Raw genomic sequence first — 12496 nt, 5'->3', positions numbered from 1 at the left:
GCAGGGTGTTCTTAACTGCCAAGAACACGTTGGTATCGACCGTTTGCCACGAGACTGACTGTAGAGCTTGATCGTTCCAGAAGCTCCGCCTTCGCGCAAGATGGTAAGCGATTGGAAGCTCTCGATCTCAGCTTCGCTCTGATACCACTGGTGTATAGATTGGTCGCCGTATGCGCGCATAGTGAGCGTCAGAAGGTCCCCAAGAACAAAAAAACTCTACTTTTTACACAAAAACCATGAAGAAAGCTTGCACGACATGAACAAGAGACCAATTGGGTGCAATCTCCCCCCATGCCTTGTGTGAGCGCTCCACAAAGCATGTATTTTATATATTATTCATCTTCAAGCTCAAGAAATAGCCCAATTTACAAAATAGCACGCTTTAGCTTTTGTGTTTGCTTTTGTGCCACTAAAGAATTAAAGCTATTGGGCGTCTAAGAAGTCAGGCGGTACCCAAATACAATGTCCAATACAAGTATTTAAATCATGCGCCTATGCGTATACAAAAATAATAAATAAATATCAAGCGCTTTAATAAATAAGCGTGTCAAAATATGGACGCCATGCCTAAGATATGAGCCCATAAAAAATTGATGACAATTTGAATACATGCTATCCTCCAATGCTTCCCACTGCCATTGCTGCTTGCTCTACACATCAACTGAAGCATTCACAATTGTTAGAAAAATAATACAATTAAACCGACAAAACTGAATACCTAGCAGTCTTCAGCTACAAAAATAAATTGGTTAGAAATCAATCCTAACCTTAATTTATTACGAGTGCGCACTCTAAACTCATAAACGTTATAATTTAAATATGTATTTTGCGGAATCACCCGCTATGGAATTACCCACTTACATATTAAATTAACAAAACGCCTGAAAAGGATAGGCGTCCCCATCGACTTCTCGCACAAAGAATCCACTTTGTGTATGAGCCCCGGTAATCAAAATTTTACGGAATCCACCGCAAAACCTCATGGAATCCACCGTGGAATATGCCTCCTGGCATCACCCATATTCTGATAAGTCTGCCTAGTATTTATGAATTGTTCTCTAGCCTGCCTAATCCTCTTGCTTCTCCTCTATCATCATTTAGCCCTGCAGCCTGCTGCTATAGTCTCGCCAATGCTTCCCTTAATTCTCGAGATTTGTTCCATGTTAAAATAGGGTTTGACAAATATGGGTAATTGTTTGACATATATGTTGCCCATGAAAGGCACCTTGTACATCTTCAAGGCCATTATCTTTCAATACTCATGCAACCACTTCTTGTAATAATTATGTCTAGGCTTGACATCTAAATCGTGAGAATTGTGCTCATGGAAATGGGAGGATCGCCAAAGTGTTAGGACCTCTCAAGAACATAACAGAAACATAGAAAACACTAATCTGCTTGAAACAACACTATTACTACATATGACTTCCTAAATTGATTTGTAGACATATTGAACATTTAATTTTCAGGATTGATGTACATCCATTAAATACACATTATAATCATGCCTAGAACATAGTTCTCCTAAAAAATACCAATTAGATTACTACCATCACAGCCATTCCTAAATAAATAACTTGACGTAAACAACATTTGGAGTGAGAGTAGTAGTGTAAGAGGGAGTTCAAACTGAATTTTTAGTCATATTGAGCTCAGTTCATCTGAATAAGAGAGGAGCGACTGGTCAGCCGAGTGTTTTTTTTTTCTTGGATCTAATTTCTAAATATTATACATACCATAAATGCTTGTTGTCCGATCTTCTCACAATTGTAGGCAACCAACCGGTGTGGCGGGTTGCGAACACCCGGACGGCGGATGGGGGTTGAACAAGAGGGGGACCGATAGAAGCAGCAAGGGGGGAGCTGTCACCTGTGGACCACGGTGGTTGGGGGGCCCGGGGGATGAGGGATGGTGGGTCCTCAGATCGGTACGGCACCACGTGATGTAAAAGCTTCCCAGGGCAAAACGCGGGGCCCAACGGGTCACCACGTAGGCGACCTAGGAAGGCTAGGACTCTGGATGCGGGCGGCAGCCTTAGAACAGTAGATTGTAGGCTATGATAGGAGAGGGAGAGAGAGAGTGGTCGTATCTATCCAGTAATAATGATGTGCCTGTGTTTTTGTGTGCTGCCTAAAAGAAAAATGAGAAGGTAATGGGAAACGTGCTGTTGGAGGGTGCCATCAATAGCACAAGATTGGCTGCTGGGGATGATGGGCTCTCTGTTAAGCAACGTGACTTGAGAGAGAGAGAGTGAGAGAGAGAGAGAGAGAGAGAGAGGGGGGGGGGGGGTGTGAGAGATACGAACTGGCATTCGATTCACGGCTCTCACCTTTCAGACAGTCAAACAGTCTCTGCAACCAGGTTAGGGTTCCAATTTTCTCAGCATCATCTCTCTCTCTTTCTCTCTCTCATCTCCCCACTAACCCTGTTGCTGATCTTTTGTTTGCACCTTGTGCAGATCAAGACTTGCTGATGGCCCCCTCGTGCCCTCCCTAGCCCTGTAACTTTGCCCCCCAGGAAGAGATTCCGCCATGGAAGGATGCAGCAGGCTCCCCCCTGAGGGTTATGACGACGATGGCCGGCTTGAATTGTGCCTCGGGCTTTCACTAGGCGGTGCTAAAAGCAAGCGAAAGACATCCGAAGGCTCCAATCAGGCCACAACTTCTGGAGATGCAAGCACAGGGGCAGGGGCCGTCACCGCTGCCACAGCCAGTGGCAGTAACAGTCTTGTAGGAGATGGCCCTGTTGGGAAGCAGAAGTATGGTCGGGGAAGTGGCTTGGATGCAGCCCTCAAAAAGTTCCTGGAGGGGCGCCTCGACGAGCAAGAAGAGACTGGGAAGGTGCTCGATGGTTATCCGCACCAGGAGGGTGCCTGGGAGCTCAGCAGCAACCCTGATAAAGGTGGATGCAGCTCCAGTAGCGCTTCTCCTCCCGGCAGCCATAGTAACACCAGGTTTCCAGCTGGTACGGCCCGCATTTTGTCTCCTATGAGAGTTCTTTGGACATTGGCTTGTCTCTCACTTGTTGATTAGATTTACTAATTAATTATTGGTCTGTGTTTATGGGATTTAGGAGAGGTCCAAAGTCAGGTGACTGCACAGAGCAGTGATAGTCTAGAGCAGCAGAGAAAGTGGCAGGAAGCTAGAAAGAAGAGAAAAAACCTAATTGAAGAGCAGAAACAACAGAAAAAAGTAAAGAAAGAGGAAGACAGGCCCGGGCCTCATGGTACGTCCCCCAAACTTGCACCTCTTTTCATATTTGCAGTAAATTATGTAGGCTCATATGACTTAAAAATGTATAGGCTTTAGGAGGCCTGGAAGCAACACCTGGGTGAGAGGGTTGGATGCATGTGATGCAGAGAGAGCCTTTTTGCCATTAGCCGAAAGTGAGGAGAGTGAACCAGGTCCTCAAGGATCACCTTATGATGATCAAAGGGTACTGAATGATAAAAAGTTGGAAAACCATGAGAAGGATACTGAGCCATCAGGTCAGGATTCAAAAGGTGTGGAAGTCAATTTTATGCCTCAGTTGAAGCTTCACGCCACAGTAAATACAGAGGGGAATGATGCTAATGAGGATGTTCAGCAGTCAAATGCCAATATTCCTGTGAATGGGAAACGGGATAAGAGTGATAGTGACTTCCAGGCTGCTCCCAGTGTATGTAATGAACGTCAAGAAGGTGATTTTTCTAATGCTTCATGCCAGAAAATGGGCGGTCCGTCCAATAAAGAGAAAAATTCATGTCAAAGCAGTTCTACTACACAGACAGAACATAGTGAAAAGAAGGACACACAAAGTTGTGGTGGAGATGCTGAGGTTTCCAGTGCTCCTTCTGCGTCTGCAGGGATTGACGCATCAAATGTGTCCACTGGCACACTGTTGTTCTCCTCAGCAACTCCAACCAGCACTAATGTTACGTATTCTCTTACATCTCCCTCGATGATTCGGATGCCATACTCTGTTCCCATCCCTATGTCCACCATGACTGCTGTGCCATTTCCAGCAGGATACTCGTTTCCTTATGTAATGCCTGGTGCCACACAAGCACAAGAAGGCCATGAGCAGATTTCAACTTTACGAGCTTTTGGTGGTAGCCCCTATCAATCTCAACAGGTCCATCCTCATTCTCCTGCCCAAGATCCTGTGACAGAAGGGGCTCCGCCCTGGCTGCAGCTAATGCGACCTCCTGCAGGTTCCCCCTTGCGCAACCCCATCTATGGGGTCACTCGAAGCAGGGCAGTTGAAGAAGAGAACAGCAAGAATCAAGGTAAAAGACTTAACTGTTCCATATTACTTAAGGTTTGCCTTTTTGGTATTGAGTCAATCAACAATGAGGCAGAGATCATCTTATGTGATCACGTCTGATTGAATCTCCATTTTTGCTTTTAAGTAGGGCTAAAGATGGTTGAGAATGGAACCCTGCATGCTCCAGTGGCTGCTTCGGGCACATCCACTTCTGGTGGCCATTCCTTATCCAGGGATGTAGATTCTTCAATTGCGGCCTTTCCCCAACCCCGTCAAGCACCTGATCTGAAGTTTCTTTCATCCCTTCCAGTTTCAGGGCTGTCACATATTGGTCCTGGAGATTTTCAGACTCTAAAAGAACAAGTTGTCAACAATGCTTTTCCTGGATTTGCAGCTGCAGCACAGGCAGCCCAAGGCATGACTGGGTTTCTGAAGGCTCCTAATGTGGGGGAGGAGGTTGCAAGCAAGCAGGACCAATCAAGGATAGGATTTGGGTATACCAATGCCTTGCAGCAGGTGCTACGGAGTGAGGATGCTGCTTCCGTGCATATAAATGATGTTGGCCAAGAAGACTTTGGGACTGCTCTTGGGGATCAGTTCCATAGGGGAAGTACAGATAATCTCTCTTCTTCTGAGGGGTGGCCCCAAGAGCTAGTTGGACTGAGACCTGGTATCCCAGCAGGGATGAAGTTTGGTGGGACCGGCTCAGCTCCTGAGTTGCCTTGGGTTTATACGACTGGATCTGGTGGAAGAACAGTTTCTGGTGTTCTGTACAAGTTTAGTAGGAACCAGTTAAGAATAGTCTGCGCATGCCATGGCAAACACATGTCCCCTACTGAGTTTGTGCAACATGCTGGTAATGTAGACACTTCAAGCTCAGAGAAGAATTTGCCAGTGAATGTTCTTCCTCTTGCAGGTAACACAACCTAAATCAAGGTGGATTGAAGAGCTTTCGATCACACACAAATTCTTACCATAAGTAGTCTCTATTGAAGTGATCTTTAAGACTACAGCCTGTGGCTTGCCATCATGACACCAAGAAGCCCAACCTTGAGTGATGCAGGATGATTTCCATTCAAAGAATAATGGTACCACCTTGTAATTGGCTGCTTTTACTACCCACAATATTTTGAGTCTCTAATATGGGTGTAGTGGAGCTCAAATGCTACACTTATATGAGTGCTCTACTTGTTGGCATGGAGCATTGCGGAAATACAGCCAAGATGAGCTCATAAATGCAGTACAGTATATGCATGTTCTAAATGATGCATATACTTTGGTGCTTAGGCAAAGGTTAGAATTTATGACTGGACTGCAATGTAATAAGCGATCATGACTATGTTTTCTTGATATTTAAGGAAAGCTGAACATGACCTTAGAGGTTGGAGTTTAGGGGCTGCTTGAACTTCCCTGTACTTTTGTTGGGTAGGTGATGTGAGGCCAGTGCTACTTAAAGCTGTTGTAGTCTACATCAAGGTGACATTGCTAATATTATTTTGACCAGTACTTTTTGTTTTAATAAGGGATGATGGCTGTGGATTATTGATATCTAAAGAAAGGTCACTATGACCTTGGAGGTTCAAATTTAGGGGCAGCCTGAACTTCTCTATACCTTTCTTGGACAGGTAAAGTGAGGTTAATGCTGCTTAGAGCTACTGTAGTCTATGTCAAAGTGAGATTGGTAACACTATTTTAATTAATACCTTTTGTTAGGAAATCAAAAGAGCTATTACTCTCTAGATATCTTGGAGCATTAAGGTTAGTTAAAAGGAAGAGGGGAGAACATGGTCACAAGTCTGAGCTGTTTGGAGTGAGGCGAGTGAAGTGGAAGCTGGAGTGTATTTAAGATATAATAAGAAATTAGCCCAGGCAATTTGTACCATTCTATATTGCAAAAATGTAATAGCATCATTTAATATAGAGAAATCGTTGGCATGTGGAGTCTCAAGTGTGAGCTGTTTTGAGGGAAGCTAGTAAAGTTGGAGTTGGAGTGTATGTATTTAAGATATGATGAAAATTAGCCTAGGCAATTTGTACCATTCTATCTTACAAAAATGTAATAGCATCATTTAATATAGAGAATTGTTTGGCATGTGGAACCTAGGTGAGTAGGTATGCATGGACTGTATATAGCTAAGTGGCATAAAACTTGATGGTGGATACGGCTTAAATCTTAGCACTAGGTTTGGATATTCAAAGACTCTTGGATCAGGGCAATAAACATTACTTTCATAATTATCCATATATTACTTCAAGTCTCTTGGTTTTTTCTCCCTTTGCCCTTGCCTCATTATGCATTTGTGCATAGACATTGACCCCTTTTTTTGGATGGGCTTTTGAACCTCGAAACCTTTTGGGAGTAGGCTTTTCATTGTTTTCTTTTTTCAAATTTGCCAAACGATTGTGGACATGTAAGGGCTTTTGATTTAGTTTTGGTCTTAAGTGGGCTTGAATGTAGTGGTGTTTGACATGATGACTCGTTTCTTAAGTTTGTTTTTGGCAAGGGCAAAGGCACATTGTTCCCTTTCCCGAAGTTCCCAACATTTGGAGGATTTGTTTGAATTGTGAATGTCTTTTGGAGAGGGTTGAACCTAGAGTGGGTTTGTGAACAATCTTAGTAGTTTCTCTCACACAAACCATTGTAAGATTTAGGATTGGAAAAATATAGGCTACATAAAAATGGAAGCAAGCAAGTTAGACCTTATGGCACATTTGGAGGGCATTTGACTCAAACTAAATGTGCATTATAGTGATTAAAAAAGGAGTGCAACAACACAGAATATAACATTGCTCTACCCAATTTTGTACTGTGTTTTATTCTTAGTGTTATAGATCCCAAAAGTCAATCTCCCTTTGAGACAAAGCTTTTGATTAGAGGTGTTTACCCTAGGCAAGTTTGGAATCAAAGGAATGAAGTGGTTAAGACTAAACCCCATATAAAGTTTGTGTTCAACTATTCTCCTAATATTTCCTTGTGAGGAAAGCACTTGAATTATTGGGTTCAATTGACCATTAGTTGTTTTCCATCAAGGAAGATGATCGCTTGCTTTCCATTTATGCGTGGGTTTTCCTTAGTTTTCTAGACAAAGCATTCTAACACATTGTTTGATGTACACACTTCTTTCATTATCCTCTATTATTGGGTTTATTTCACATGTTTGTTAGGCGCAATACGAATACAACAAACGTTGATCAATTTCAAAGCATCCTTAGGAGGGAGCAATGAGGTAAGAGAGAAAAAAATGGAAGATATTATTCATGCTATTGTAAGGAGTCCTCGATCCCATGGCACATTGGGGGTGTTTGATGCTTCCTTACTTGACCCCATGGCACATTGGGGGTGTTTGATGCTTTCAAAATGGGAAATGTGCATTGTAGGATTTGACTTGGATTGAGATTTCATTGACAAATAACGATAAACATTAGGTTTTCAACACACAAGATGTGGATATTTGTTGTGTTATATTGCTTATACCTTTTGAAAAGATCCTCTCTCCCCTTGCCAAGCTCCACTAGTACATGGAAAAATATCAATTCTATGAAATCACAAAAGATCCATTGCAAAGATACACTATTATATGGATAAATACCAATTCTATGAAATTATAAAATATCCATTGCAAACTACTAAGTTAGACTTTCACTTGTCATACATGCATTGGTTTATGATAATAAGAGTTTTCTTAGTAAAGTGGGATAAGAGCCAAGATTAGGGTGGATACTGCACTTGCCGTTATTTGTCAAGGATTACTCTTGATACTTTGAAGATTTATCATTTTAAATCTCAAATCAAACTAAGCTTCCACTGTATGTACTTAAAACTTTTCCCAAGCTTTTGGGTTTTTTTCACACATCTCCAAATATTGAAAAATATGATACATTTCAATTTTTGGCTTTGCATAAGACTTTCAAAGCACAAGAAGTGGATGTTGTGTTATAGTGCTTATACCTTGTAAAAAACTACCCCTCCCCCCCTCAAAACCAAACCCTCGTGTGTGTTGCTAGAGGCAAACACATCTCATATATAACAAAGGAAACGCTCCCTTCCTATAAGAAATAAAGATGAGGAAAGTGAAAAAAGAAAGCTATAATTAGAAACTTCATCTTTGGCAACATTGGATTCTTTTGTATTTCCTTCCATTTCTTATGGAGTGTTTGATTAACCTAGGCTTCGAATTTGTTTCTTGTAGAAAGTGTTGAACACCTCATTCTAAAGTAATTGTTCATATGTGATAGTGCAATTTCTCCATGTTCTTTGTATTTTATGGTAACAATAGTCCATAATTCTTGACAAAACATATGCCATACTTCCAACAAATTATACTACAAAGAAAAAAGCTTGTTAGAACTATGGGCAAATGAAAACTTAATTTGAAAAAAAAGCATACTATGTAATAACTTTTTTGTCCAAGCATTTACAATTATATCTATTAGACCTTTATTGCATACTAAAAGTTTGAACAATTCCTTATGTAGGTTTTGGTTTGTCTCAAGATTTTGATGTTAAGTTCTATCCAAACCTTCATACGTACATTGGATGCTATGAGGTCACTGGTTGCATTGGTTGTACATTCATGTAGTTTTTTTCAAACTTGCAAATTGTATTGTGCTACACATTATAAAGCGAAACCTTCTAGCTGCATCTCTCCCATCAATACAATGCCTAACACATCACTTGCCTTTCTTAATTGTTGTTGTGTACCCATTTGAAGCTACACCAGTAACCAATTTTCATCCCACTTTTCACTTTGTCTCTTCATGGTGCTACACTTACATTTCTTGTCCCATATCAACCTAAAGAGTTCTTTCTATCTATATAATAAAAGTGTGGATTTGTAGTTGTTGCTTATATAGAGATTCCAAATATATATTTTAGGGGCCTTGAATTCAACATTCATACCTTTCCACTTCAAATCATTGAAGACCTTCCACTTCAAGGTACTCTCCTTTGTCCTGTGATTCAAGATGAGGCAAATGATTTATCATCAAAACCATGATGCTCGAAGGAAAAATAAAAATTAGGAGAAAGTAATTAGTAGAGGTAAAGACAAAGTTGAAATCATGGAAGATACAAGGGGTGAATCTTAAAGACAAACAAAAACAAAAAGATCATACAGCTAAATTGAGAGCCTCAATGACTTAAGCTAGTTTTCAATTTAGACAACATCAATTTAAAAAGCCTTGAAAATTTAGTACCAAAGGGTGACAATTTGAAGTGATGAATAAAAAAGGATATAACAAGAATCAGCTTTAAAATATGTGTTTAAGAAGATGAATAACACATCCAAATAAAGAAGAGCTTACTAATCTAATCAATGATCAATGTGCAAGTTTGCTATATAATCAATGATCGAAGTGCAAGTTTACTATATGAGAATGCATGGAAGAAGATAAGTAGGTTTATCAAAATCAACTCCAACGGAATAAGTTGTGGAAGCATGTTATAAATTTTCACTTAGTAGGAAGAAGTATCAAGCAATTCATAATTTAACAACAAATAATTTTGTTCGCATAATCTATATGCTTTTGCATTTTCTAGACCATACATCATTGCAAAGGAGAGGGGTCAATAAAATGTGGCAATTACAAAGTTTCTTGGTGACTACAAGTACATCATAGATTCAATGCATTCTAAGAAGGTAAAGAAAAACAAAATACATACTTTTCAATACATTGAGTGTAACAACTTTTATGTGGATCTTAGGAGGCCACAAATGATAATGGTACATACTTATAATATGATTCTAGAGGGCAGGGAAGGGAGCTTATCTTCATAATAAAGCTAAACAAGGCACAACCAAATAAATGCTCCAAATATCCCCTTTGCTAATGGTATATTCAAGCACTTCACACACACACACACACACACACACACACACACACACACACACACACACACACACACACACACACACACACACACACACACACACACACACACACACACACACACACACACACACACACACACACACACACACACACACACACACACACACACAGAACAATCAAATACCAATTCATTAGTACTTCCTAATCTCACACACACTAAGCGCTATCGTGTTTAGTTCACACAAGACATATATAGCATTGCCAAAAACTTGCATCACAATCTATAGTCTAGACTGCCTCCTAGATACCTTCATGAGTGTACTATGTTGATTATCCACACTACTATTATATACCAACACCCAATCACTCTCTTCAATAGCCATGGGTCTCAATCTATGCATTAGGGGAGATTTGAGGTCTTGAAAATGCCCTATTAGGCAGTTAGAGAGAGAAAATATTTTAGGAAATAAAAATCAGTTTGGAGTTTTAAAACAAGTTTATATTTTGATAAACAAACACATCTAAAATAATTAAAAGGTCATTATCATAATATTCTCGTGGCTTGCATCAAACCTAGAAATTATTAGGGGTAAAGGCGCTTGTTCCTATGCCACCTAGTATATTTACTTCACACACTATGACCACACACATATACACTGCACCGCTACTATAACTTTATTCTTTATTCTTTTAGTGACTATTGAATAAGAGAAAGATGGTCACAAATTGTGACTGTTGGAGTTCCCACATAGAATGTCTCTCTCTCTTGCTCTCTTGCTTCATTCGCCATAGCTCTTGCTTCCACTTGTGTGTTTCCACTCAGGCTCTACCTTTCAACTGGTATCATAGCCAACATTCGAGAAACTTCTTCGTCCTTTGCTTTGGCCCGAATTTAAAGCTTCAACTCAAAATTTCATGGCAGCCATTGTTTCTTTCTCCTGAGGTATGCATTGAGTTTTTCCTTTTTTTAGCTTGTTCCAGCTTACTCTCGGCTTGTTGAGGGGCTTTCCATGTCTTAGTTAAGCCTTGTTGAGTGCTTATTGAGTTGAGGAGAAACCATTCTATCCATTTTTGAGTGGATACAGAGCACACTGTAGAAGTCATTTTTACAGTTATGATAGCTTGATAGCACTCTCATATTTTGGCCCTAACTTTTGTATACGGTATTGGATTTAGGCATTCTATAGCTGGAAATGAGGAGTGCAATGAGAGCTATAGATCCAAATACTCATAAAGTTATTTTTTTGTAGTTTTCTATTCTCTGTTTCATATAGAACATAATAGTTTTTTTGGTTTGGGTAGCAAATAGTAAATTCCATAATGTATGTTTGATGCTTTGGGGATGCTATTTTGGTACTCGGAAGATATGGTTATACTTTTGGGATGCTTCTTGGATTGTTTAGAGCTTGATTAGATTATTTTTGCAAAGATTTATTATTGTCATAACAGTTTGAATAACAAGCATACAATAGTGAGCTTTATGCTTTAAATACCTATTGTGCCCACATGGTATTTCGGGTATGCTACATGTCTATGATGATGTCTAGCATTCATGTATGAGCGTGGATACACTTATGACATGCTTTGACACTTGAATTTGGGCTACATTTGATATACTTGGGATTTTGTCAGTTGCTTTGAGCTTTTATGCTTATTCACTTATTTACAGATATTAAAGCTTCATTTGACACTTATGCTAATGGATGTATTTGTAATGCGCTTGGACTTCCCAGATACTTTGATGTATATGTCTAGAGCTTTGCTTGCTCACTTTGCATTTCATATTTGCTTCTAATGGGAGATGCTTGTACTTACTTGGTAGAGCTTGGTTCTTTGAGATAGTGGGACTCTTGGTTCATGTATGTGCTCTCTTGTATGCTATTAGATGCAATTACCTTCTCTTGTGGATTGATTTGATTCCATATGCTTTGGATACTAGTACTTAACTTTGTGAATAGTTTTTTAGTTATGTATATGCTTATGGGATGTATGGCTTATTGACAATTTGAGTTCATGATAGTCTTTGGTACTAGTGGTCTATGCTTAGTTATTGCTAGTTGCATTCTTTGTATCTCGGTTATACTCGGATATCCCTAGTAGTGGAAGCTTGCTTTCTTGGCTATTTTTGCATAGTTGGATTGATATATACTATTTTCTTTACTTTAGTATCATTGTAATTATAGTTTTCAACATTGTCTTAAACATCAAACATTGTACTTTGGCAGTCTATTACTTGTAGTTGGTGGATAGCTCTAACTTTGGTATTCCCTCTTGTTTTACCTTTTTTTTGGCTGAGTTTTGAGGGCTGATTTGCAATCATTTAGACTAGCCCATTCTCTTGGATGTTACATTGGTATATTTTCATTATGGCTGGTTCTTTGAATGATAGTGCTATTTTTAATATTGAAAAGCTTGATGG

The 12496-nt window shown here is 39.7% G+C and overlaps 1 protein-coding gene across 2 annotated transcripts; it reads left to right on the top strand.

Annotated features, from left to right (window-relative positions):
• Positions 1-1948: 1948 nt before the first annotated feature.
• On the top strand, positions 1949-5607 carry LOC148020948 (uncharacterized). Of its 2 annotated transcripts, none has more exons than XM_087698774.1 (5): positions 1949-2361; positions 2459-2964; positions 3073-3225; positions 3359-4267; positions 4394-5607. In XM_087698774.1, the coding sequence occupies exons 2-5, from the start codon at positions 2532-2534 to the stop codon at positions 5173-5175; spliced, it is 2277 nt and encodes a 758-aa protein (XP_087554900.1). In that variant the 5' UTR covers positions 1949-2361; positions 2459-2531; the 3' UTR covers positions 5176-5607. The 2 variants fall into 2 exon arrangements, with proteins under 2 accessions (XP_087554900.1, XP_087554899.1); XM_087698773.1 differs by having other exon boundaries at positions 1953-2361; positions 3302-4267.
• The last annotated feature ends 6889 nt before the right edge of the window (positions 5608-12496 follow it).

The sequence above is a fragment of the Lygodium microphyllum genome, chromosome 18 (genome assembly GCF_053477565.2).
Source record: "Lygodium microphyllum isolate KBCC chromosome 18, Lygodium_microphyllum_v1.1.10, whole genome shotgun sequence".
Classification (NCBI taxonomy): domain Eukaryota; kingdom Viridiplantae; phylum Streptophyta; class Polypodiopsida; order Schizaeales; family Lygodiaceae; genus Lygodium; species Lygodium microphyllum.
Note: the sequence above shows the minus strand (reverse complement) of the source record. Positions and strands in the feature narration are given on the sequence as shown.

What these genes read in the sequence shown, in the direction of transcription:
- LOC148020948 (XM_087698773.1), top strand. Translation starts at nt 2,532, where the DNA reads ATGGAAGGATGCAGCAGGCTCCCCCCTGAGGGTTATGACGACGATGGC. An exon ending in TAACACCAGGTTTCCAGCTG is followed by an intron (nt 2,965 to 3,072) that starts GTACGGCCCGCA and finishes TATGGGATTTAG; the next exon opens with GAGAGGTCCAAAGTCAGGTG. An exon ending in AGAGAACAGCAAGAATCAAG is followed by an intron (nt 4,268 to 4,393) that starts GTAAAAGACTTA and finishes GCTTTTAAGTAG; the next exon opens with GGCTAAAGATGGTTGAGAAT.